The sequence below is a fragment of the Urocitellus parryii genome, chromosome 7 (genome assembly GCF_045843805.1).
Source record: "Urocitellus parryii isolate mUroPar1 chromosome 7, mUroPar1.hap1, whole genome shotgun sequence".
Taxonomy (NCBI): domain Eukaryota; kingdom Metazoa; phylum Chordata; class Mammalia; order Rodentia; family Sciuridae; genus Urocitellus; species Urocitellus parryii.
Genome location: NC_135537.1, coordinates 142,451,553 through 142,476,652, shown reverse-complemented (window position 1 = coordinate 142,476,652; position 25,100 = coordinate 142,451,553). Strand labels below are relative to the sequence as shown.

The 25,100-nt window shown below is 36.6% G+C and overlaps 2 protein-coding genes across 4 annotated transcripts; both read left to right on the top strand.

Moving 5' to 3' along the window:
* The first annotated feature begins 10 nt into the window (after nucleotides 1-10).
* On the top strand, nucleotides 11-19,472 carry Wsb1 (WD repeat and SOCS box containing 1). Of its 3 annotated transcripts, XM_026388890.2 has the most exons (9): nucleotides 11-325; nucleotides 7,976-8,144; nucleotides 9,156-9,421; nucleotides 11,317-11,448; nucleotides 12,872-12,972; nucleotides 15,219-15,391; nucleotides 16,218-16,331; nucleotides 17,256-17,363; nucleotides 18,379-19,472. In XM_026388890.2, the coding sequence occupies exons 1-9, from the start codon at nucleotides 286-288 to the stop codon at nucleotides 18,536-18,538; spliced, it is 1,263 nt and encodes a 420-aa protein (XP_026244675.1). In that variant the 5' UTR covers nucleotides 11-285; the 3' UTR covers nucleotides 18,539-19,472. The 3 variants fall into 3 exon arrangements, with proteins under 3 accessions (XP_026244675.1, XP_026244676.1, XP_077656593.1); XM_026388891.2 differs by lacking the exons at nucleotides 11-325; nucleotides 7,976-8,144; nucleotides 9,156-9,421; nucleotides 11,317-11,448 and adding an exon at nucleotides 13,846-14,021 and having other exon boundaries at nucleotides 12,887-12,972; XM_077800467.1 differs by lacking the exons at nucleotides 11-325; nucleotides 7,976-8,144; nucleotides 9,156-9,421; nucleotides 11,317-11,448 and adding an exon at nucleotides 13,846-14,021 and having other exon boundaries at nucleotides 12,887-12,972; nucleotides 14,712-15,391.
* A 4,158-nt stretch (nucleotides 19,473-23,630) lies between these two features.
* On the top strand, nucleotides 23,631-24,867 carry LOC113190989 (acidic leucine-rich nuclear phosphoprotein 32 family member D-like). Its single transcript, XM_077800782.1, has one exon. The coding sequence runs from the start codon at nucleotides 23,713-23,715 to the stop codon at nucleotides 24,478-24,480; it is 768 nt and encodes a 255-aa protein (XP_077656908.1). The 5' UTR covers nucleotides 23,631-23,712; the 3' UTR covers nucleotides 24,481-24,867.
* Nucleotides 24,868-25,100: the final 233 nt, after the last annotated feature.

The window sequence follows — 25,100 nt, the reverse complement described above, 5'->3', positions numbered from 1 at the left end:
CTCAGTGTCTCGTTTGCGTCGACGGCGTCGAGGTTACTGTTATCATCTGTAGGCGGGAGCCAGAGTACAAGGGTCTTTTGTCTGTGTTAGACTCCGTAGTTTGGTCCGAGCCTTCCGGTGCTTTCCCGGGGCAGCCAGCAAAAGCCGAAGCGGCCACCCCTGCCCCACCCCTCAGTTCCGGGACTCGGGAGGGAACGAGCTCGCGTCACGCCCCTCAGCGTTCGCCTTTCCCTTCTCTGTCGTTGCATCTGCATCGTATCCCCGGAATCAGACGGTTCCCCATAGATGGCCAGCTTTCCCCCGAGGGTCAACGAGAAAGAGATCGGTGAGGAATGGGACGGAGGGTGCGTGCGCGGGAGCTGAGGAGAAGTAGGGAAAAAACCAAAGGAGGTTTCAGAGGAAGCGACTCAGAGTCCGAGGGAAGAGCTCGAGTGAGCTAGCTGGGGACAAGCTCTTGAGCGAAGAGGAGGAAGTGGCCTCGTGGGTGGGTGATCTCCGATGGGCAAATGGGACCCGGCATAGATGCGGCGCCTGCTGAGCGGGCGCGGAGGGGCTGGACTGTGGAGCGGAGCCTGGGCGCGTGCGGGCGAGTCCCGGGCAGACCTCGAGCCGAACTCTGGCTCATTGTGTGACTCAGGCGGGAACTCACCTCCGGGATCCCAGTTTGTTCATCGAAATTGGCGCAGGTCACTTAACCTAGGAGTCTCGGGGCTCGGGGCTCAGGGCTTGAGCATCGAAAGGTCAGGGAAACGTTAATCTCATGGGTTGGTGGCGTTTCAGGAACTCTTAGGTTCACGATGGGGGAAAAAAGTAAACTTGTATGTTCTGACCTGCAGTGAAAGGGAGAGGATTCTATATGCCAACTGCTCTTTAATGAGAAAGGTGCCTGAAGAGGTGCCAACAGCCTGGAGAACGCAGTGTTTTAAAAAGTGATGTGATCTTAACGAAAGCGATGCAGCAGACTTTTTCAGAATTATCTTTCAAATACATATGGGAGAAGCAGCGTAGAGTGGAGTGACGGAAGAAAGACTACTGAACAGAAGAGCAAAGTCTGGAAAGGCTTTCTAAAAACTAGCCTAATGGCCCTCCTGAAGCTGAACACAGGGAATTTTGACTTGATCATAGAAATAAAATCGAGTCCCGCTAGTACGAATATACAGGCAAAGCCTTTATTAGGCCAAAAAAAAAAAAAAAGCCTTTATTAGGGACTCATGTTGGGAAGGGAGGTACACACAGCTCTGACCAGAAAGTGTCAGGCTGTGGCTTACTAGAACAAAAGAAAGGAACTAGTTTTATTGGTTACTTGTAGGGGTAGGGGTTTAGGAATGTTAATTGGAAGCATCTTTGCCCCGTGATAAGAATGAATTAAGTGAAAGCACCATGGCTGATACATTTTGCGCTCTTTGAGGGTAGATAAATGCACAAACTGAGTTAAGATGGAATCTTTTAATGGCTGTCAGGCTGTAAACCGAGGCTGAGGAATGCATTTACCCTTTGTCCCTACTATTTCACTGCCAAGTTGAAGCCCGGGGAAATGGGTATTGAAGGTTGTGGTCCAGACCTACCTAGTGGCTTCCTTTTAAAGTATTTAACATTATTTAAGTTCTCTTAAAATACATGAAACAACTTTTGTGGCTGTTTGGGTGTCTTACACTGACTGAAATGCTTAGTAGACACTGAACTTACTTTAGTGTTAATAAAAATTGGCAGTGGCCACTGAGCAGAGAGCCTTTGCATTTCCTGCTCTTGAAGTAAGTGTACTTCTTTACGAAATACTTGGAGGAGTTATTTCTAGAGAAGGAGAGAAGCTCAAGTAGCTAAAATGTCCTTTAGCTATCCTTTGTGTCTGTAAATTTCTATATCAAAAGAATCCTATTATAGAATTTTGAACTTTTGTTCTCTTAGGGGGATAATAAGGTTGAATGGCTGATTGGGAGGTGATTTTAACCCTAGTTTTTAATCACTCTTGAAGATATTGAGAACACACTAAATTTTTGCCCTGTTTTAATTTAAACTGTATGTTAAGACTAATAAGTATGTTTTGACCTGAAAAATTCTTATAATCAGTTCTGTGGTTTTCTTCCCCCTCTGCTTCACCATAATACGACACATGAGTGATCTACCTTTCATATTTATGTATTTTACATCATCTTTATAGTCCATTTTAAAAACTTTTCTCTTTCCTGAGGAATGAAGACAGCTGCTTAGCATATCTGCATAAGTAGAACCACCCATTAAGTAGTACTTTTTTGGGGGGAGCCGAACTGAGGATTGAACCCAGGGGTGCTTTACCACTGAGTCACATTCCCAGCTTTTTTTATTTTCATATTTTGAGACAGGGCCTCACTAAATTGCTGAGGCTGGCCTTGAACTTGTGATTCTTCTGCTTCATCCTCTGGAGCTGCTGGGGTTACAGGCGTGAGCCACTACACCTGGCTTAAGTAGCCCCCCCACTTTTTGAAAAATTATTTATTTTTTATGTGGTGCTGAGGATCGAACCCAGTACCTCACACATGCAAGACCAGCGCCACTGAGCCACAACCCCAGCTTTAAGTAGCCCTTATTAATTAAACTTTTTTTTTTTTCGTTTTGCATTTTTGTATCTCAAAAAAGTTCCTACTAGCTTTGTGCCAAATATCTAGAATTTTAGACTTTTCTAAGCTTTAAAAAAAAAGTTGCTTGTTTTTTGTTTTTTACAGTACTGAGGATTGAACCCAGTGGCGCTCTACCACTGAGCTATACCTCCAACCCTTTCATTTATTTTTAAATATTGAGACAGGGTGTTACTAAGTTGCCAAGGCACTTGCCATCTTCCTGCCTCAGTCTCCCCAGTAGCTGGGATTACAGGCATGTGGTACTGTTCCTGACTTTTTTCTTCCTTTTTTGAAGTATCATTTGGATACAAGGTTAAATATTTTTTGTTGTTGTAGATACCTTTATTTTTCATTATTTTTATGTGGGTCCTGAGGATCGAGCCCAGTGCCTCACACATACTAGGCAAGCATTCTACCACTGAGCCATAATCCCAGCCCTCTGTGTAGTTTTATATCTGTGAATAAAACTTGAAGCTTCCTTGTTTTTTTTTTTTTTTTTTTTTTTTGGTGGTACTAGTGATTGAACCCAGGGTGTCTTCCCACTGAGCTACATCTCTAGCCCTTTATTTATTTATTTTTTTATTTTGAGACAGGGTATTGCTAAATTGCTGAGTCTGGTCTCAAATTTGTGATCTTTCTGCCTCAGTCTCGTGAGTGGCTAGGATAACAGGCATATACCGCTGTATTTTTGGCTTCTGGGGTATTAATTGTAGCTATACCAAGTTTGGCTTCTTAAGTACATACCGAAAGTAGAGGCAAAATTCCATGAATGATTGAAGAATTCTGTATGACTGGGGCTTAACTGCCTTGAGCTACTGCCATCTTTCACAAGGTATTACCACAGATCTTCCCTTTCTGGTTATGAAATTATAGGGAGGAATGTGAAGAAGGAGCTATATCTGGTTTGCTTGGTTCAGTGGTGACTCATATGTTACTACTCTACAGATATTATTAATGTAGGGTTCTGTCTTATGGTGGATTATTCATAACATGCAGCTTTTCCCATATACAAGGTCATTAAATGATATTATTCAGGCTGAGGTTGTAGTTCAGTGGTAGAGCTCTTGCCTAGCAGTCATGAGACATCGGGTCTGATTCTCAGCATCAAATAAATAAAATTAAATAAAGGTATTTTGTGTCCATCTACAACTAAAAAAATTTTTTTTAATGATGTTTCTTAGGATGCCAACATTAAACAGTTTCAGGCAATACAAATTTTTTCCCAGTGCACTTTAGTATGAACCTTATAATAGGTTTATAATATTGTACCGGTTAACTAAGTGCTTAAATTATTTGGTTAAAGTGCAAAGATCATTTTATATCTCTCTTAATTGGCAAGAAATGAAGTATTATTATTTTACAGTGTCACACATTTATTTGACAGTTTTGTGGGTTGGTGGATACTGAGGATCCAACTCAGGGTGGGTGCTTTACCCCTGAGATACATCCCCAGTCTTTCTTTTTGTTTTAAGATACGATCTCCCTAAGTTGTTCAGGCTGGCCTTGAACTTGGAATCCTCCTGCCTCAGCCTTATGAATCTCATGTATGGTGGCAGTTCTTATAATGGCACAATTTCTTGACTTTCTGTATGTTTGAGAATAAATTAGCTTATTATTTCATGGGATTTACTATTTAAGCCATTTTTTTCCATTTTTCAATTTATTACCACTTTTTATCTTTTTTTTTTTTTTTTTTTTTTGTAGCAGGGATTGTACCCAGGGGTATTTAACCACTGAGCCACATGTTCAGTCTTTTTAAATTTTATTTATTTAAAAAAATTTTTTAGTTGTAGGTGACACCGTATCTTTATTTTTATGTGGTGCTGAGGATCGAACCCAGTGCAAAGCTGGCGCTAAAGCCGAAGCCCTATTTTTGATTTTGAGACAAGATTTTGCCAAGTTGCTGAGGCTGGTTTTGAACTTGTGATCCTCCTGCCTCAGGCTCCCAAGGTGTTAGGATCACAGCTGTGCACCCCACACTCTACTACCATTCTTTATACAATGGAGTTCATGATTGTGGCCAAAAGAAAAAAAAAGTGACTTTAAAACATGGCCTAAAAAAATTAATCTTGTGGGAAATTTAATTTAACTGGGGACTTTCTCTTTTAAAGAACGATTCCATATTTTCAGTTGAATTTTAAAACTTGCATCCCTTATTTGTAAACTTGGCTTTTTTCTCCTAAAATGTAAGGATTTTAAAAGATTGGTTTGGTTACACAGAAAGTTGATTAAAAAAAAAATAGGCAGAAATTGCAAATTCAGAGGTCAGACATGTGAAGAAAGGACCTAGTGAAATGACCATGTAAGACTATGAGCTTAGAAAAATATAAGAAAACCTGGAACAGCATGCCCTTCCTAAAGTCATTTGTGTATTTAAAAAATCTTTCTGCAAATGTCTGAGTATTACCACTATGTGAATTTTCTATTAAGAAGGTCCTGTGACTGCCAGTATAATTAATGTCATTTTATGCTCTATAAATACAGATGGATCATTACCTTGATCAAACCACACCCGAGGGGGCTGAGGTTGTGGCTCTGAGGTAGAGGGTGCACCTAGCATGTGTTGGGCACTGGGTTCAATCCTCAGCATCACATAAAGTAAAATAAAGACATTGTGTCTGCCTATAACTAAAACATAAATATTTAAAAATAAATAGATTAACCATACCTGAGGTATGGTATGTAGTTTTTGGTTCTATTTTTAATGAGGGCCACTATCATCTGGAATTTAATCCAGAAAACTGATGAAATTAAATGAAGAATGGATTTGAAACTAATCAAAGGAATGATTGAAACTAGAAATTTCAGCCTGATGAATAAGACTCATGTCTGTATTTTGTATGTCATTTGGGATCAGGGTTTTAGGTTTATTCTCTTAGAATCAGAACTGGATGGAGTGGGTGGAAGGAAGACTTGAGTCTCTAAAAAGAAAAATTTCAGAGCTGTGGCTGTGGCCCAGCAGGTGTGAGGCACTGGGTTCAATTCTCAGCACCACATATAAACAAATAAATAAAAAGTCCATCAATAAATTTAAAATTTTTAAAAAGAAAAAGAAACATTTCTGCCAGACTTGGAGGCACACACCTCTATTCCAGCAACTCCAGAGGGCCTCAAGGCAGGAGAATCTCTAGTTAAAAGCCCTCCACAGCAACTTAGCGAGACCTTGTCTTAAAATAAAAAAATAAAAAAGGACTGGGGGTGTGGGTTCAAACGAAAAGAAAAAAGAAAGGAAGAAAGAAAAAGAAAAAAATTTCTGATAATCTCACTACAAAAAATAGAATAGTCCTAAAAAAAAGAGAATAATCCTTATTATCTATGAATATCATAGAAAAGTAGGTGTTAGATTTTTTTGTTTGATTTGATATTTTAAATCATACTGATTTGTTAATGTATCTAGGAAATTGGGCAGGGAACATTTAAGTCACTTAAGAATCAGAGTTTATACATGTGCTTTCATATTTGTTCAGTAAATATTTACTGAACTCTTATGTCAGGTGCTATACTAGCTATTGATGAAGCACACATTCAGATTGGAAGTGCCACTGAACATTTGTGCACATGTATCTGTTCTAACTACAGGAGTATTAGTGGTTTTGGTGCTGGGGATTGATTCTGGGGCGCTTTACTACCAAGCTATGTCCCCAGTCTTTGTTTTTTGTTTTTGTTGTTGTTTTTTGAGAAAGGGTTTTGCTAAATTGCTGAGGTTGGCCTCAGCCCTCTTAAGTGGCTGGAATTATAGGTGTATGCCATAATATACAGCTATAAGTGGTTTTTAGTTGATCTGCAGTATATAAGATTATATTAAAGTTCAGCTGTTGGAATGTTTAAGCCAAAATCATATAAAAACACATTGCAGTATGCTGTAGAGTTGACCAGACAACCAGCCTATAAGAAAACAGGAAAAATAGTAAAATTTGGAAACAAGACAAATCCAATACAGTATTGGTATCATGCCAAGAAAGAAAGTCCTTTTCCAAAATTGAGGAAATTTCAGCTGAGTTTGCATGAATACTCTGCAATAGAATAATGTTTATCTGCCTTGTTGTTAAATGTGGAAGTGATATTATCCTTGGATGCCAGCTTCTGTTACATATGCAAAACTTAAATACTGTTAACAAAATTAAAAATATATGAAATTATTCGCTTTTGTGTGTGTGTGTGTGTGTATTTTGTTTTGGTACTGGGGATTGAACTTGGGCACTTGACTACATCCTCAGTCCTATCCTATTTTGTATTTGATTTAGAGACTGAGTCTCACTGAGTTGCTTAGGGCCTTATGCTTTTGCTGAGGCTGGTTTTGAACTCTTTTTTTAAAAAAATATTTATTTTTTAGTTGTAGTTGGGCACAGTACTTATTTCACTTATTTATTTTTATGTGGTGCTGAGGATCGAACCCAGGGTCTCCACGTGCGAGGCGAGCGCTCTACCGCTGAATCACAACCCCAGTCCATGGTTTTGAACTCTTGATCCTCCTGTCTCAGCCTCCTCCCCCACATGCTAGGCTCTACCCCTGAACTATATCCCCAGCCCTTTTTTATATTTTATTTAGAGTTGCTTAGGGCCTCACTAAGTTTCTGAGGCTGGCATTGAATTTGTAATCCTCCTGCCTCAGCCTTCTGAGCCTCTGGGATTACAGGCATACGCCATCACCCCTGGCAACTTGTGGTTCTTGAATACTAGAAAACATAATTTGGAAGATACAAGTAACTTTTAATAATATCTTGCAAATTAAATGTTAGTAACTTGATGAAATCAAAATAAAATGTAAAATTGAGATCTTAAGTAATCGCTAGCCTGAATTGATCACTACATTATTACTTGATCAGTTACTTTCATTGGAAAAAAAAAAATTTTTTTTGTAGTGTCAGATATTGAACCTAGGGGTACTCTCCTGCTGAGCTACACCCTCAGTATTTGATTGATTGATTGATTGATTGATTGTTTTGAGACAGAGTCTTCCTGGGTTGTTCCAGGCTGGCCTTGAATTTGTGATTTTCTTTGCTCAGCCTCCCAAAGTTTACAGGTGACAGGCATGTACCATTGTGCCTGGCTTCGTTGAAACTTTCTGGGGCGGGGGGACCTGGCACTGGGAAATTTTAGGACAATCACTTTATCAAAACTGAACAATAGTTATTTTTAAGGGGGTTTCACACTGAAAAATACTTCTGCTTGGTGGGTGACCAGCAGATTTCCCTATGCCTGTCTAAAAGGAAAAGAAGGGCTGGGGATATAGCTCAGGTGATAGTGCTTGTCTTGTATGCACAAGGCCCTGGGTTCAATCCCCAGCACCAATGGGGAAAAAAGTGAATCCCAAAGTCATGTGAAAGTAGACTCAAATTCATTGTTGATCATAAATGACATCTTATATTCGTTCTTTTTAGTGAGATCCCGTACTATAGGTGAACTTTTAGCTCCAGCAGCTCCTTTTGACAAGAAATGTGGTCGTGAAAATTGGACTGTTGCTTTTGCTCCAGATGGTTCATATTTTGCTTGGTCACAAGGACATCGTACAGTAAAGCTTGTTCCGTGGTCCCAGAGCCTTAAAAACTTGTAAGATTCTTTTTTCTATCTTTTCTCTCAATGTAGAGTAATAAAAACATTTTGATATTTTTTTATAGACAGTGTTATAAATGTGTTTTAATCTTAGGCTATGTGAAGAATTGTCTGGCTTTAGTTATACATTGTAGAATATTTATGTCTTTTAAATGTACTTATAATACCTCTGTTGGGCTTGAGTTTGTATATTTGTTGAAAAAAAATTTTTTTAAACTATCATATACTAAATTTGATCTTTTCCTGCCTTTTGTGTCTAATAGGCCATCATGGTTACATTCATTAATACCCTTATTACATATTACTTTAAGCCTAAAGGAATGGGAAACTGATGATTATGGTTTGAGATGTTTGGGTTTTGCTAAAGGTAGTTTTCTGACATTGACTTAATAATATCTTAAGTCCCATTGTCCCAGGTGTGGAATACCTATTAAAAACTTAAGTTGTACAACATGTACCACTTATGATAACTTTTGAAATAATGTTTTTAGAGTTCTACCCTTTTGAGAAAAATACTAGGTGAAAGATTAGAGCATTTAAAAAAAATATGTGAAATATATGTATAGGATATATTTTCTCTAGATTACAGTTTTCAAACTCTGTTAATGTACCTGTGTCACTTTTGTTAAAATAGTCACATAATGGAAAACTTGGAACTTAATGGGTTAAATTACTTGAATTTTTTTTGTTTATACTTCTGCTTTTAGGTTTAAGGGAGTCCAGTTGAGATAGTGGTTTTGAGGAAAATTTGGGAGGCAAATGAGTTATACATTGCTTTATTATTGAACTTTTCCTTAGCCACTGAGCATTTATATTAATGATCTGAATTTACTCAGTCATTCCCTTGTAGTTCAAATAACAATTTTCTCTCTTCCTATGTATGGGATTCTGTTGTGAATCATTATCAGTATAGTCAATATTGAAGTTATTTTAACAAACACTTATAATTGATATTTATAGGAAGTTGGAGTAAATAATAATTCAGTTTCGTTCTGGCTTTTCCTTCAGTCTCTTGCATGGCACCAAGAATGTTATTAATTCAAGCAGTTTAAGATTGCCAAGACAAAATAGTGATGGTCAGAAAAATAAGCCTCGTGAACATATTATAGACTGTGGAGATATAGTCTGGAGTCTTGCTTTTGGGTCTTCAGTTCCAGAAAAACAGAGCCGCTGTGTAAATATAGAATGGCATCGATTCAAATTTGGACAAGATCAGCTACTTCTTGCAACAGGATTAAACAATGGTCGTATCAAAATATGGGATGTATATACAGGTATGGATCCATAGGTTTTTTTTTGTGTGTGTGTGTGTGTGTGTATGTGGTGTACTGTGCTGTCTTTTTTTTTTTTAATTTTTAATTTTTTTTTTTTTTTTGGATCCATAGTTTTAAAAGCAAACTTGATTATTTTATGATGCAGGGCACTACTCACAGGCATTAGAATATATGATTGAAGATTTTAACATACTAATAAGCAAGAATTTATGTTATGAGTATTTTATAATTGTCCTGAATAGCATCCTCAGCTCATGGTTTTAATTTGGGAAAACTGTGGAGTTCACATTGGTCCATAATTCCTCAGAGAATATTGCAATAGGGGGCTGGGGATATAGCTCAGTTGGTAGAGTGCTTGTTTCACATGCACAAGGCCCTGGGTTCAATCCCTAGCACCACAAAAAAAAAGAGAGAGAGATTATTATAATAGAAAGGGCATGTCTAGGGAGTGTTTAGTTAATTATCATTTATATACTAGTAATTTAGTTCATTACTCAAATAGCAAGGTGTTTTCTTACATATTTTCTCAATGACAGTTTAGAGGCTTTCAAGGCAAATCAGGTTTTAACAATCATTGTCTAACCCTTGAAAAGTTTTAGTGACTGTTTATCTAAAGTCTAAGCAGGTAGGTTGAGAAGTTAAGTTCTTTGGACAATTAAAAAGAAATGTTTTGTTCATTAAAAAGAAATGTTTTAATTTCATTAAAAAGAAATGTTTTTGTTCATGTAGAACAGTTTCTGGAATATATTATGTGCTCAGGAATGTAAAAGAATTTAAAAATGCAGATTAAAGCAGGGCATATCTTGGAACTCAGCAAGTGATTCTAACATTGAATGGGGATAATGAGTCAAAATTTGAGTTACTAAAAAAATTCAGTGTAAGCACATAGATTTTCTAGAGATTCTAGAAAACGAAACTATTAACAAGAATAGATAAGTAAAATACATTTTCCCACTGTGTTCTAAAATTAAGATTGTGGAATAATATGTCTTTTGGAGAGTTTGATAGTCTATTAGTAATCAAAAGGCAAACAAATACAACAAAGGAAAAGTCATTTTGTATTTTAAAATTATACCATACAGTGCTGGGGTTGTGGCTCAGCAATAGAGTGCTCGCCTAGGACATGTGAGGCCCTGGGTTTGATCCTTAGCACCACATATAAATAAATAAAATAAAGGTATCCAATTACAACTAAAAAAATAAATAATAAAAAATTTTAAAAAATTATACCATACAAAGATTTACAAAGTGATGATAATATTGTTGTCTGGTCTCTACCCCCACCCCACCCCCACTACTGGTGATTAAGCCCAGAGCACTCTCTCACTGAGCTACATCTTCAGTTCCTTGGTCCTTTTTATTATTATTAGGGAGACAGGGAAGTTGCCAAGGCTGGCCTCAAATTTGTCTTACGGTTTTTCTTTTTTGGTAGTGCTGGGGATTGAACCCAGGGCCTTGTGCATGCAAGGCAAGCAGTCTACCAACTGAGCTATATCTCCAGCCCTGGCCTCAAATTTGTGATTTTCTTGCCTCAGCCTCCCAAACTAGCTGGAATTACAAGGGTGTGCCACCATGGCTACCTGCAGAGACCTTCCTTTTTATTAAATTAACTTGATCCAGAAATTTGTTTAGATTTTGGGAATTCCCTTTTAATTATTCTAATAAAGTTTGGCTTGATTATCCTGAGAATGATCCATTTTGAAACACTATAAGTAGCTATTTCTTACAGGTAACAATAATAGTACTAACAAATAAATATTTAATACTTGGTAAACCAAGGAGATGTCCCAAGAATTTCTATTCATATTTTCAAAGTAGTTAGCAACCTGTTTTTCAAAAGTAGAAGCTGATAAAAAGTATTAATATTGTCTTTTTTTCCCTCCCATCACATTTAGGAAAACTCCTCCTTAATTTGGTAGATCATACTGAAGTGGTCAGAGATTTAACTTTTGCTCCAGATGGGAGCTTGATACTAGTGTCAGCTTCAAGAGATAAAACTCTTCGAGTATGGGACCTGAAAGATGATGGTATGTCTTTATTTCAGGATATGAAAAATGATTAGTGTTTTGATATTGCTATTGAAAGATATTGGGAACATTGGGGGCATTCAGCTTTAAAAATGGTATCTGATCAAAGTTTCCTTTTTTCTATTTACTCTTTTGGTCTCTTTCCTGTAAACATCAAAAGAAACATAAATGTGAGCCAGAATAGGAGCCAGCAGTTACGATAAGTGAATACTCTGATATTATTTAGAAACTAACCACACAGATCTATATCAACTGTTTTGAAGACAAAATCTGGATCATTTTAGGTTATACATAACAGGTCTGTGTTAGTTTATTTCCTTTTATTTTAGGGAGGGTTATTAATATCCTACATTGCTTAGTGAAAAGTAGACCATGAAGCAACAAATTTAATAGAATCTGCTGGTGCTCTTAACAGATTCAGGCAGGAAGTGACAAACTTACCTAAAAGTAATAGAGTTTAAATTGAGAATGTAGTAGGAAACAAACCCCGCAGATTTAGAGCCACTCCAGAAGTACCTCCTGCATTTTATCAATTCTAATTGTTCAGCTGTTGAGGAACAGAAATAAAACTATATGACCATATAGCTGTGTGCTGCAGGTATAATATAAGCAAGGACTTTGGAGTGGAATGTAGGTTATTCGAAATAAAGGGATGAAAGGCATTTTGAAGATGTCTTTTAAACTTGGTGCGTTCAATCCTTTCATTTATAGAACAGGGAAACTGGACTAAAAGAATTTTATCTTTTATAGATGAAGGGTCACAGACATTAAAGGATTGGACAGTAAATATTTTTGGTTTGTGGATCATGCTGTCTCTGCTGTAGTAATGTAACAGGAGGAGAGATGTCTCTGGAGAAGGGTCCCAGTAGTTCTCAGAGAAGAGGGGGACTTCAACTCAGGACTACCAGGGTTCTTGGTATATGTGACAGAAAAGAATTTCAGCATGAAATTTAGGAAGGTAGTTATAAATTGAAGGGAGAATATGGGCTATTTTGAGAGAGAAGCCCTGCCTTTTGCTGGGGTTCCAATATTTACAGAAAGGATGTGTCAGGGGCCAGGCTGGAGGTGGAGCTAGGGTGCCCAATTTCGTGCCAGTTTTCCCTGCACTTGCCTGGCATGGGCCATCTGTTGCTTAAGATATATAACTGTGCTTTCTGCATCTCAGTGGCTTGCGACATTCAGTATTTTTCTCTCTTCATTCTGAATTCCTATCTCAATAGCACAACATAAACAAATGTGCAAGATTATACTTTAGTAAAATTTAATTTATAAAAATAAGTGACAGTATATATTACTAACTTCTGTTATGAATTACATTGCTTTCAGCTGTACAAGTTTATGATACTGTGATTTACTTCCATTTTGAAATGCTGTTCATTTGAAGTGCATTCTAGGGTTGACATAGATACTTCTTTTTGTTCAGGAAACATGATGAAAGTATTGAGAGGACATCAGAACTGGGTGTACAGCTGTGCATTCTCTCCTGACTCTTCTATGCTGTGTTCAGTTGGAGCCAGTAAAGCAGTATGTGTCAAAGTTCTTGTACATTCATTGTGAATTGGATTATAATAATGTGTGCATAATCATTTTAAATCTAAGTAAGCTATTAAGTCTGTGCTCGGTGTCATATCTTCAATGTTTATTTCATCATGGGGAGAATTTGAAGGAAATTAAAGTTTTAAAAGTTAATGATTGTGAAGTGAGAAGTTGGATTGCTCTTAGAGATATTTATGAAATAAGGGGTATGTCAAATTTATTTTTTGTAAGATTAGGAAAGTTTTTATGCTATAGAAGAGAGCTAGTCCATATCTTAAGGCATTCTCTTGCTAATTATTTTCTTCTCTGTTGTTCTATTTTTTTGTCCAGTTTGCTGTTTTTAAAGTTTTGAGTCCCAGCTGGTCCTGGACATTTAACTGAAAAAAAGTTACTTAAAAACATAATAACGAAAATAATAATAATAAAAACAGACTCAAATAAAAACAATCCTCTAGTGAATTATAGAAGCAATTTGATATTGTCTGTCTTATGTAGCATATCTATAGACAGTTTTAAGTTACATGACTCTTCAGAAGGTTATGCTTCTTTATAATGATCTGTTCTAGTTGTTTACCACCACCTCTGAGTTAGTATAGCTAAAGAGATCTTAATAGCTTCAGATATTTATGAAATGGTTAAAGTCCAAATACAGGTGACGAAATCAGTAGACTCTGAATTAATGGGGGGCTGGAGGCTAGTTAAAGTGCATTTTTATTAGCCAAGAGATTTGTTAAAATGATAGTTGCAAATTAGAACAAAATGCACAGTTCTTTTAAAAATCATAGAAGAACAAAGCTAGATGTTTACATTGCTATTTTAGGCTGTGTGTTTTCCATATGCTTCTTGCTTTCCCTGTCACAGGTGGTGGCAGCAATATTGGTGTGATTGAGGTTATGCTGGCACCACTCGCACACAGGCGCACAATGGTGTTAGCTGGGCAGAAAGAGTGGCATCTCTGGCTACCGGGCTGGGGGCGACCTTTACCATAGGATGAAGTAACCTTGCATTCGGCTGCAAGGTGTACTGTACGTACACAGGTGCTGGTCGATGTCCACTTTCTGCTTTTCTTTCTTTCTTTTTTTTTTTTTTTTTTCTTTTTTAAAGTAATCTTCCCCACAGTGAAATTTACTGACTCCTTTGAGTAAATTGATCTTCCAGTATGGTAGAAAGAGGAGTCTGACAAGTGAAACCAACTTAATGTAAAGTAATTGGCTTTCGGATGGTTTCTCTGCTATTTTTTTTGGAATTCTTTAAGATGCTAGAGATACCTTAAGTATTTAATGCAATTTAAAATTGTACTTACTTTCCTTTGGAATAATGTCTTTTGTCTGTGCAGAAAAAAAGTAGTAAAAAGGATTGCTTTACTCCAAAAGGAGGAGAGATTGTCTTATTAGGATGTTATAAAATCTCCAAACTTATGCTTAATATGACAAGCTGAAGTAAATATTAGAATCCAATTTAGAGCTATTCTGCACAGTCTAACTACTGATGTTTAAAATCTAAAGTGTATGTGAACTTGTTCTTAAGTAATTTAACTATTTTATATTGAAAATGACTAATGATATTAGTCCGTTTGGGAAAAGTAAGATTGGTAAATCTTAATTCACACAATTGTTGTAATTGTATTATTTTCATAAAATAGCATTTTCATGTTGTAATGTGGTTTAACATTCTTGTTGTTTGCCAAAGAAATTTCATTTGGCTTTGAAAATTCTCTTTGCTTGCAGTATCTGTTTCTCTTCCTAGGCTCACGTTGGTGACCCAAGCCTATTGTAAACAAGTGATTATCTCAAAGGGAGATGCCAATGGAGTAACAATTTGTTAACCTTACGTTTTCTGTCTGTATATTTTTTTAAAATTTGGTAGTTTCTGGAAAAAAAAATAAAAGAAAGGGGTTGGTAGTATTTAACCCTATTTATTTCTGTATATTTTAGTTAATTTTTTTAAATAAGTGAATTTCAGTAACTTTGTGGTTAAATTGCATTGCCTTTATTTTTATGCTTAGGCTTATTTTTTAAATTAACATTTAACAGAAACATTTGAAATAGAATTTTGCATGTCTGCTTTAATTAACTTAAAGATTGATTTTTAATCTATGACACTGAGCATATTCTTTAAATTACTCATAATTTATAATGTTTAATATAATTAAATTTAGCAGTTTTAGTTTAAGATGTATCATTTTGTCCTCTGTGTGTCTGAATGAAGCTATAATATTTGTCTTTTTATTGCAGGTTTTCCTTTGGAATATGGATAAATATACCATGATTCGGAAACTAGAAGGACATCACCATGATGTTGTAGCTTGTGACTTTTCTCCTGATGGAGCATTACTGGCTACTGCATCTTATGATACTCGAGTATATATCTGGGATCCACATATGGGAGACATTCTGATGGAATTTGGGTAGGTTCAGCATGAACTATTTAGTGTGTAGTCCATTGGTGGTTATCACTATAGTTTTTAAAAAGTTAATGTGAATAATTTGAATTGCTAACATATGAAATATAAAATCAGTCTGTCATAAATTAAAATTTTGTTGTTTAAACTTTTTGAATAATGCAGAGCTTTAAATATAAATTCCCAAAATAAGTCTGGCTTTCATGATATAGGTCTTCCTATTTAACAGTACTCAACTCTGTAGAAATGATAATTATAGTGGTTTTTTTTTTTTTTTTTTTTTTTTTTTGTGTGTGTGTGTGTGTGTATTACTGGGGATTGAACCCAGGCCTTGTGCTTGCTAGGCAAGCACTCTACCAACTGAACTATATCCCTAGCCCCTGGAGTTTTTGTGTTAGGGAAAAATAGCCAGAACCAAAGTTGGGCTTTTTTTTTTTTTTTTTTTTTTTTTAAAGAGAGAGGAGAGAGAGAGAAATTTTTTTTTTAATATTTATTTTTTAGTTCTCAGTGGACACAACATCTTTGTTGGTATGTGGTGCTGAGGATTGAACCCGGGCCGCACGCATGCCAGGCGAGCACGCTACCGCTTGAGCCACATCCCCAGCCCCCCAAAGTTGGGCTTTAATTGTAGTGTTTTAAACCATATTATGAAAAAAAAAGATTAGTAATTGTTTCAGGTTCTCTTTCATTTAATTCAGCTGTATCAGCTCTACCCAGTCTTCTCAGTTGTATTTATTAAGGCTACTTTAAACCTTGTATGTACTTTGTACCTTGGCAGTTTTGTTGCTTGAAGTTTCTGTGATAGCCACTGAAAACATGTATTTGACTTTAGGCACCTGTTTCCCCCACCTACTCCAATATTTGCCGGAGGAGCCAATGACCGATGGGTACGAGCTGTATCTTTTAGTCATGATGGACTGCACATTGCAAGCCTTGCTGATGATAAGTGAGTGTGTGAATTACAGCTTAACTTTCTTATTACTTCTTAAATATTTCCTTTCATTCATCTACTTCATGAAAACACTCAAGTCATAAAAGAATATTGGTCATATTATCTATAAACAGTATCCATGTAAACTAATGATAATGCATGCCTTTCTTGTTCCTTGTTTGATGAGACAAACCAGGCAGATTTTTAATCAGCTTTTAGCTCAGTTCACAGAGGTTTTTTTTTTTTTCCTTAAAGTAATGTCTTATAAAGGGTGAAGCAAAAGGAAATTTCTAAAGTAAAATAGTAAAAGCAATAGTTTGTATCCACTGCTATTTAGGCTAGAAGATGAAATGTCACATGAAAAGGATATGTTACTTATTGATAAGCAGAAACTAATCACAGCCTTTCCATTTTCTTACGGTTTATTAATGTAGAGTTCATGGATATAGCTTTATAGAGTAGTTTTTTCACATCATGTCATAAAGCTAATCATTATCTTTCCAGAATGTTAACAAACATTACAAGAGGAGTTCTTACCAACAACCATTGTTTTCCTGTTTACTCAGATTCTGAATGTAGTTCTCTGCTGTATTTCTAGACAAACTCTACCTGGGTGAAAAGGCTTTACTTGGAAAGGCAGTAAAACAGATTCTGATTATGTTTAGAGTCTGAGAAAGTAAGGAGAAAAGCTTGTGATGTTGTAAACATTACAAGTCTCAATACTGGGATGGGAAGGCAGCCATGCAGTGTAGTCTCTTTGGAGTTGATCAAGATCATCAACTCTTAGAGGTCATAAAATATTTTATTATTGCCCATTGTTGTGATTTGTATATGTGTTTTGTTATTTGTGATACAATGACATTTCTCTCTGAATTTTAAGTTTTCTTTTACCTTGAATTTTCTACTAGATACTCATTAGATAACATATTTTCCTTCTAGAATGGTGAGATTCTGGAGAATTGATGAGGATTATCCAGTACAGATCGCACCTCTGAGCAATGGTCTTTGCTGTGCCTTTTCTACTGATGGCAGTGTTTTAGCTGCTGGGTAAATATGTATTTCTCTTTTCTTAAAAAGGCAAATAAGAGCTGATGATGTAACTCTTTGTGGTAAAGTACTTGTGTAGCATGTGTAAGGCCTTGGGTTTGAGCCTCAGTACCACCAAAAAAAAAAAAAAAAGAAAAAGAAAAAACGAAAAAAGGGTTGACATACCAGTGACTGGGGAAGCTGAAGCAGGAGGATTGCAAGTTGAGGCCAGTCTCTGCAACTGAGACCTTGACTCAAAAAAATAAAAAGGGATGGATATAAAGCTCAGTGATAGTGATAAAGTGCCTCTGGGTTCAATCGCCAGTACCACAAAAGTGGAGGTGATGCAAGCTAAGGTGGCTTTTAGGTGTCAATAAAATCTCCCCTAAATGCTTTGTTTGTTACTGGGGATTGAAATCAGAGGCACTGACAACTAAGCCACATCACCATCCCTTTATATTTTTATTTTTTTATTGTTTGTTTTTTATTTATTTTTATGTGGTGCTGAGGATTGAACCCAGTGCCTCACATATGGGAGGCAAGCACTTTGCCACTCATCCCCAGCCCCTCACCAGCTCTTTTTAGTGTTTTATTTAGAGACAGGGTCTCACTGAGTTGCTTAGCACCTCGATCTTGCTGAGGCTGGTTTTGAACTGGTGATCCTCCTACCTGAGCCACTCATGCCACTGGGATTACAGATGTGTGCCACTGAGCCTGGATCTAAATGCTTTTATATATATATATAGTAGTTGGAAACAATACCTTTATTTTACTTAATTAATTTTATGTAGCCCTTGCTCGTGCTAGGTGAGTGCTCTACCACTGAGTCACAACCTCAGCCATAAATGCTTTTTATACTACAGTTATTGCCTTGTCATTTGAGTACATGATTGGTTGGTTCTTAATTAGGTTTTAAGGTATCATTTGTGATTTAGTATATACAACCTCAAATGGTAGTTGTTTGAGCTCTAGGGACATATGCAATACATATACTTGGGTGACTGAATTTATGCTTTTTTTGTTTGTTTCTGTTTAGGACACAAGATGGAAGTGTATATTTTTGGGCTACACCAAGGCAAGTTCCTAGCCTTCAACATTTATGTCGAATGTCAATCCGAAGAGTGATGTCCACCCAAGAAGTCCAGGAGCTTCCAATTCCTTCCAAACTTTTGGAGTTTCTTTCCTATCGTATTTAGATGACTGTTTTTCCTACTACTAGAAATTGACAGAATATACTTTACAAACCTCAAGCTTTAGTGACTTCAAATATCTGTTTTTAAAGGTTTGAAAGAATTATTTAATTTGATACATTATGTGCTACATTTTCATCATTTGAGCTTCTAAAATATTATTTATAGACTGTAGGAGAAATTCTGAACATACATGTAAATCTTTTAAGATTAACTGTGAAAACATATACATACATGTATATATTTAGACATAAGCTGCTATGTGTTAAATGGACCCTTCCTTTGCTTTTTTAATTTTTAGTTCAGACCTGTATATATTGCTTCCATAGAGCTACAGTATTTTTGCTGTAAAGTAGAAAGCTTTTTTTTTTTTTTTTTTTAATTTTGGGATGCTGAGTTAGATGATAAATATTGAGTATTGAGGCTGAATTGCCTCATACACAATGAATTTGGTTGGAGGGGTGTGTATTTCAGACTGACCTACAAGTGAAACAGTTTTTGTGTATGGAAAAGGATTTTGTTTTCTTTAGGGATGGTATCTGAGAGGAGGAGTTTGAATGTGACACTATTAAAAAAGAAGAAGAAAGAAAAAAACAGAATATAACTAAAAGTGTATCTTTTTCTCGCCTAAATACTACTGTGAGCCTTAATGTAAAAAAACAGCTTGCCACCTCACCCCTGTGCTATAAAGTATTATACATTTTAGTCAATTTGAAATATCCCTCTACTGTATTATTGGTAGATATTTTGTTTGTATTAAGGGACAACTATTTTAAGACTTTTTTTTTTTTTTTTTTAATAATGTTCTGTGTTTCTGCAGAGGATAATATTGGTGACTTGCCAAAGAGAAGCAATATCTGCTTTTACCTTCTATTATTTATCTTATCTGCAGATAATTAGAATGTATGCATTATATAAAATGCTTGATTATATATTTTTGTTGAGTTTTTTTTTTTTTAATTAAAGTCTTGTGAAAAAACAATGTATTGTGATTATTTTTACGTTGTAAGGTTTTGTCTGTTTCCACTTAAGATTGATAAAGCAGCACAAGCAAATCCAGCAAAAAAGGTGACAGAGAAATAGTATAAGACTAGGGCATTGCTTCGTTTATTTTGTGATGGGGGTCTCACTATGTTACACAGACTATTCTTGAATTTGAGGACTCAAGTGATTCTGCCTTAGCCTCTGAGAGCTGATGCACAGCTGCGAATTTGCTCGGCTTTACTTATTGCTTTAGAGTTAATTCAGTGCCTCAGGAGTGTAGCAACTTGTATGTTGTTTTAAGAAAACTCTTGTGGTAATGCTTTCTTTCAATGCTAGAAAAGCTCTAGAGTAAAGGAAAATGACTATTAAGGAAAAGAAAAATGTGATCTTTTTGGGGAACTAACAGATTTATAATAGGAAATCTCTCTGCTTAAGGTAGATAAAATAAAACTCTAGTAGTATGGGTCTTTTGAGAAGGCAGGCAGAAAAAGAAAAAGAAAAAAAACTTTAGCTATGTATAATATTAAAGTCTTGTTTCCACTGAGAAATGTTGGAACAACTTACAGTTCTGTGAGCAGATTATGAATTTGAAAGCCAGGAGAAAATCTGCCCAAGTAACTTCTCTTTTACAAAGAGCAGCACAAAAGGTATCTAATCTTTCAGTCTCTGATGACTTCTTAAAAATTTTTACTTTATAATATATCTGCTCTATAATTTTAAAAGAGGATACCATTACTTATTCTCCACAGCATTAGATTATTTACTTTCTACACCAACAAACCTAATCAAGTTAAAGATAGTTGATTGGAAGATGTCCAGAGTTGTTTGCAACTGAATTAACTATTTACTTTCCACAACAACATATTCAGTCATTTGATCAGATGATATATTTCTTTTGAGATGTTCATAATTCTAATTTTTTTGTGAAAACAATAAGATTGAAAAATATGTCAATAGAAACATGTTTGAATTTTTCATTCCCTTAAGGGAAGAAGATACAGGATAGTGATACTTTAGATTGAATGACCAAAGGAAGATGTGGAGGGTTCTTGACTTGCATCAGATTGAAGCTGCATGATTTTAAATTGTTTCTCTTATATTCTTCACCACAAGCATGTTATTTGAACAGGCAAGATATCATTTGAGTTCAGATTTGATTTCCTGTTTTGGTACCTGATGGGGTGCATTTGAATGCAGGAAAATGTTTCTTGTACTCAGCAAACCAGCCACCCTCTGAATGAAATCACGGTAACTTGATCTTGGGTTGCTAAATTTCAAGTTGATGATCCTTGAAGTTCCCTGCCTGTTTTGTGATTGAGATAAAGTTGGATATGACTGGTTTGCACTGCCCTTAGGACAGCCAGGCTGAACAAGGCCTGAGAGACACTAGGATGTTTCCTAGCGGAGGCAGTAACAGGCAGAGAACTTGGCTGTCATCCAGCCAGCACAAGGATAAAAAAAAATATAAAGCATAAGTTAAACATTGTCTCATGAGCCAGAAACCACTGAAACAGTGAATCCAGCTTCATCAGAAGGAAGATTTTTTTTTTTTTTTGGTGGTCTGGGGATCAAACCCAGGGAATTGTGCTTGTGAGGCAAGCCCTCTACCAACTGAATTATATCCCTAGCCCTTGTAAATGACATTTTATGCAGTAAGTTCTCACCAAGTTCTGGCCTAAGTACATTTTAACTATAGAATATATAAATTTTATAAAAAGTGCTACAATTACGTAGGAGTTCATTATGTATGTCAGATAAAGCATCACTTGAAGAATACTGGATTGTTTGTTTTTAAATTCTTTCCTCGGTATAGGGTTGTGGCTCAGTGGTAGAGAACTTGCCTAGCATGTGTGAGGCACTGCGTTCAATTCTTACTACTATATATAAATAAAGGTCCATCAACAACTTAAAAATATTTTGGGGGCTGGGGTTGTGGCTGAGTGGTAGTGTGCTTGCCTAGCATGCATGATTCACTGGGTTCGATTCTCAGCACCACATACAAATAAATAAAGATCCATCAACAACTTAAAAAAAAAAGGTATATATATTTAAAATCCTTTTCTCTCAAGAAGAAATTATTGGCAGTAAATGCCACCTAAAGAAATGTTCAGGGCTGGGGATGTGGCTCAAGCGGTAGCGCGCTCGCCTGGCATGCGTGCGGCCCGGGTTTGATCCTCAGCACCACATACAAAGATGTTGTGTCCACCAAAAAATAAGTAAATATTAAAAAAAAATCTTAAAAAAAAAAAAGAAATGTTCATAATCTTGGCCTGTGTTTCTGTAAGGTAGTTGGAAGGAGTGACTATTAGATTAAACTGCCCTTTGCTCAGTTAAGCTTGCCTTTAACCAAAAGCAAAAATCTGGTCTGAACCAGGTATAAGTGGTATATAGTTGGGTAAACCCGGTTTGTCATTTGATATTTCTACAGGTTTAACAGTTGAGGAATCAGAAAAGGATTAATGTAGCTGAAACTGGGGAAGGAAAAATTTTAAAATTTTTATTAACTCCAGCATTATTTATTAGAGACTGCAGTTATGGTTATTATATAATAGCAGAAATCGGGAATCTTCCCCTATAGTCCCACAAAGGGAAGCTGTTCTTTTGGTTTGAAAGTAAACCCTAGGCTTTTGTTAGGAAAACCTATAGTGCAATGTTGTCTACCACTTACTTTGATAATTATTTTTGTTTTAAATGAGGCCGGAGTACTGCGAGTCTTTAAAAATTGTTCTTCAAAATAGTGTAAACTCCTTTCTGGGTTATACAGACAGTTGCTGGGTAGATTTCCTTGCAGAAGTTTTTTTCATGTATAGTTAGGGTGGCCTTTGTGCAAGTTTGTGGTTCTCAAACTCTCAAAGCCTTTTGTGACAGTTCCTAATGAGCAACTGTATGTGAGACCCCCTTCCTTCATAACCTCTTATGGTTTTCTTTTTTCTTTCTTTCTTTTTTTTTTAGAGACAGGGCCGCACTGAGTTGCTTAGCGCCTTGCTTTGCTGAGGCTGGCTTTTAACTTTTAACTTTTTTATCCTTCTGCCTCACCCTCCTGAGCTGCTGGGATTACAGGCGTGCACCACCGTGCCCAGCCCTCTTAGGGTTTTCTAGAGGGGGGTACAGGGAATTGAACTCTGGGACATTCAACCTCTGAGCCACATCCCCCAGTCCTTTTTAATATTTTATTTAGAGACAGGGTCTCAACTGAGTTGCTTCCGGCCTCAGCCTCCAGAGCTGTTGTAGATTACAAGCATGCACCACCACCTCTTAGGTTTATTTGCTTATTTTTGTAAGAGTTGACAATAAGTATTCCATTTTGATTCTAACAAGGCTCACATCTGTTTCTCCTTATTTGCTTTTTTGAATATTAATTGACATTTCTTTGTAATCTTTCTGTTGGCTTTTTAGATTTTTTTATTATAGTGGCTGCCCTAGTATTAAAAATATATATCAGCTTTTTTCTGAGTTCACTGATGGTTGTCAATGTACTACTGCACATGAATATAGAAAGTTTGCAACCAAAAAAAAAAAAAAGGATAAACTATAGAAATCTGTTGTAAGCCAGGAAATAAGAGATGAAGTGTCTACTTCCTAATAAATTTGTTTATGCTTTCCAATTGTTGATTAATAAGGAAATGTTGCCAGTGCACAAGTGCACACCTGTAATCCCAGCTACTCCTGAGGGTGAGGTAGGAGGATTGCAAATTGGAGGCCAGCTTTAGCAATTTAGCCAAAATGCTGTCTCAGAAATTAAAAAGAGGGGCTGGAGTTGTGGCTCAGTGGTAGAGTAATTGCCTACCCCTGTGTTTCATTCTCAGCACCACATATAAATAAATGAATAAAATAAAGGTCCATCAACATCTAAAAATATGCATATTTTTTAAAATTAAGAATTATTATATAAAATAAGAGATTAAGGATGATGAATATTAAAAATGTGGAGAAAAATAATATAAAACATCTAGAAATGAGGCTAATACAAAATGGAAACCGTAAAGAAGTTTGCACTAAGCCAAGTATTTGGCTTTACACAAAATGGGAAACCCTGTAGATTCTATGTATTGTAGTCTCCATCTCATAGCTGTTATTAAGGGAAAAGACAGTTAAAGTTTTACTATGGGACGGCCCTTGCCGCGCAGGCCGGGACGCCTCTCCCCCCTCCGCCCCGCCGCGGAAAGTTAAGTTTGAAGAGGGGGGACGAGGGAAACATGGACATGAAGAGGAGGATCCACCTGGAGCTGAGGAACAGGACCCCAGCAGCTGTTCGAGAACTTGTCTTGGACAATTGCAAATCAAATGATGGAAAAATTGAGGGCTTAACTGCTGAATTTGTGAACTTGGAGTTCCTCAGTTTAATAAATGTAGGCTTGATTTCAGTTTCAAATCTCCCCAAGCTACCTAAATTGAAAAAGCTTGAGCTCAGTGACAATAGAATCTATGGAGGTCTGGATATGTTAGCAGAAAAACTTCCAAATCTCACACATCTAAATTTAAGTGGAAATAAACTGAAAGACATCAGCACCTTGGAACCTTTGAAAAAGTTGGATTGTCTGAAGAGCCTGGATCTATTTAACTGTGAAGTCACTAATCTGAATGATTACCGAGAGAGTGTGTTCAGGCTCCTGCCCCAGCTGACCTACCTGGATGGCTATGATCGAGAAGACGGGGAAGCCCCCGACTCAGATGCAGAGGTGGATGGTGTGGATGAAGAGGAGGAGGATGAAGAAGGAGAAGATGAAGAAGATGAGGAGGATGAGGATGGTGAGGAGGAAGAGTTTGATGAAGATGAAGACGAAGATGTAGAGGGGCAAGAAGATGAAGATGAAGTCAGCGGGGAGGAAGAAGAATTTGGGCATGATGGAGAAGTAGATGAAGATGAAGAAGACGAGGATGAGGATGAGGATGAAGAGGAGGAAGAAAGCGGGAAAGGTGAAAAGAGGAAGAGAGAAACAGATGATGAAGGAGAAGATGATTAAGACCCCAGATACACTGCAAAACAGAACTGTTCAGTATTGGTTGGACTGCTCATGGATTTGATAGCTGTTTAAAAAAGAAAAAAAAAAGGTAGCTGTGATACAAACCCCAGGATGCCCACCCACCCAAAGAGCCAAAGAATAGTTCCTGTGACATTCCGCCTTCCTCCTTTTAGTCCCTCTTGGTAATCCACCACCAAGCTTGGGGACTTTGCCCCAACAAAATTGTAAGCATTGTTAGGTTTTTTGTGTAAGACTCTTGCTGTAGCATGGATAGCTGTGATTGGTGAGTCAACTGTCCGTGGCTACCAGTCACACTGAGATTGTAACAGCATTTTTACTTTCTGTACAACAAAAAAAGCTTTGTAAATAAAATCTTAACATTTTGAAAAAAAAAAAAAAGTTTTACTATGTTACAAATGAATGTTGTCCAACCATCATTCATATGTGAAACTAAACACTTTAGGGAATGTGTTGGTATTGGGAGGCGGGGCCTTTGGAAGGTAATAAAGTCATGAGCCTTCATCATGGGATTAATGCACTATAAAAAGGATTTCAGTCAAGTATGGTGGAAGGCTGAGGTAGGAGGATTGCAAGTTCAAAGGCAGCCTGAGCAACTTAGC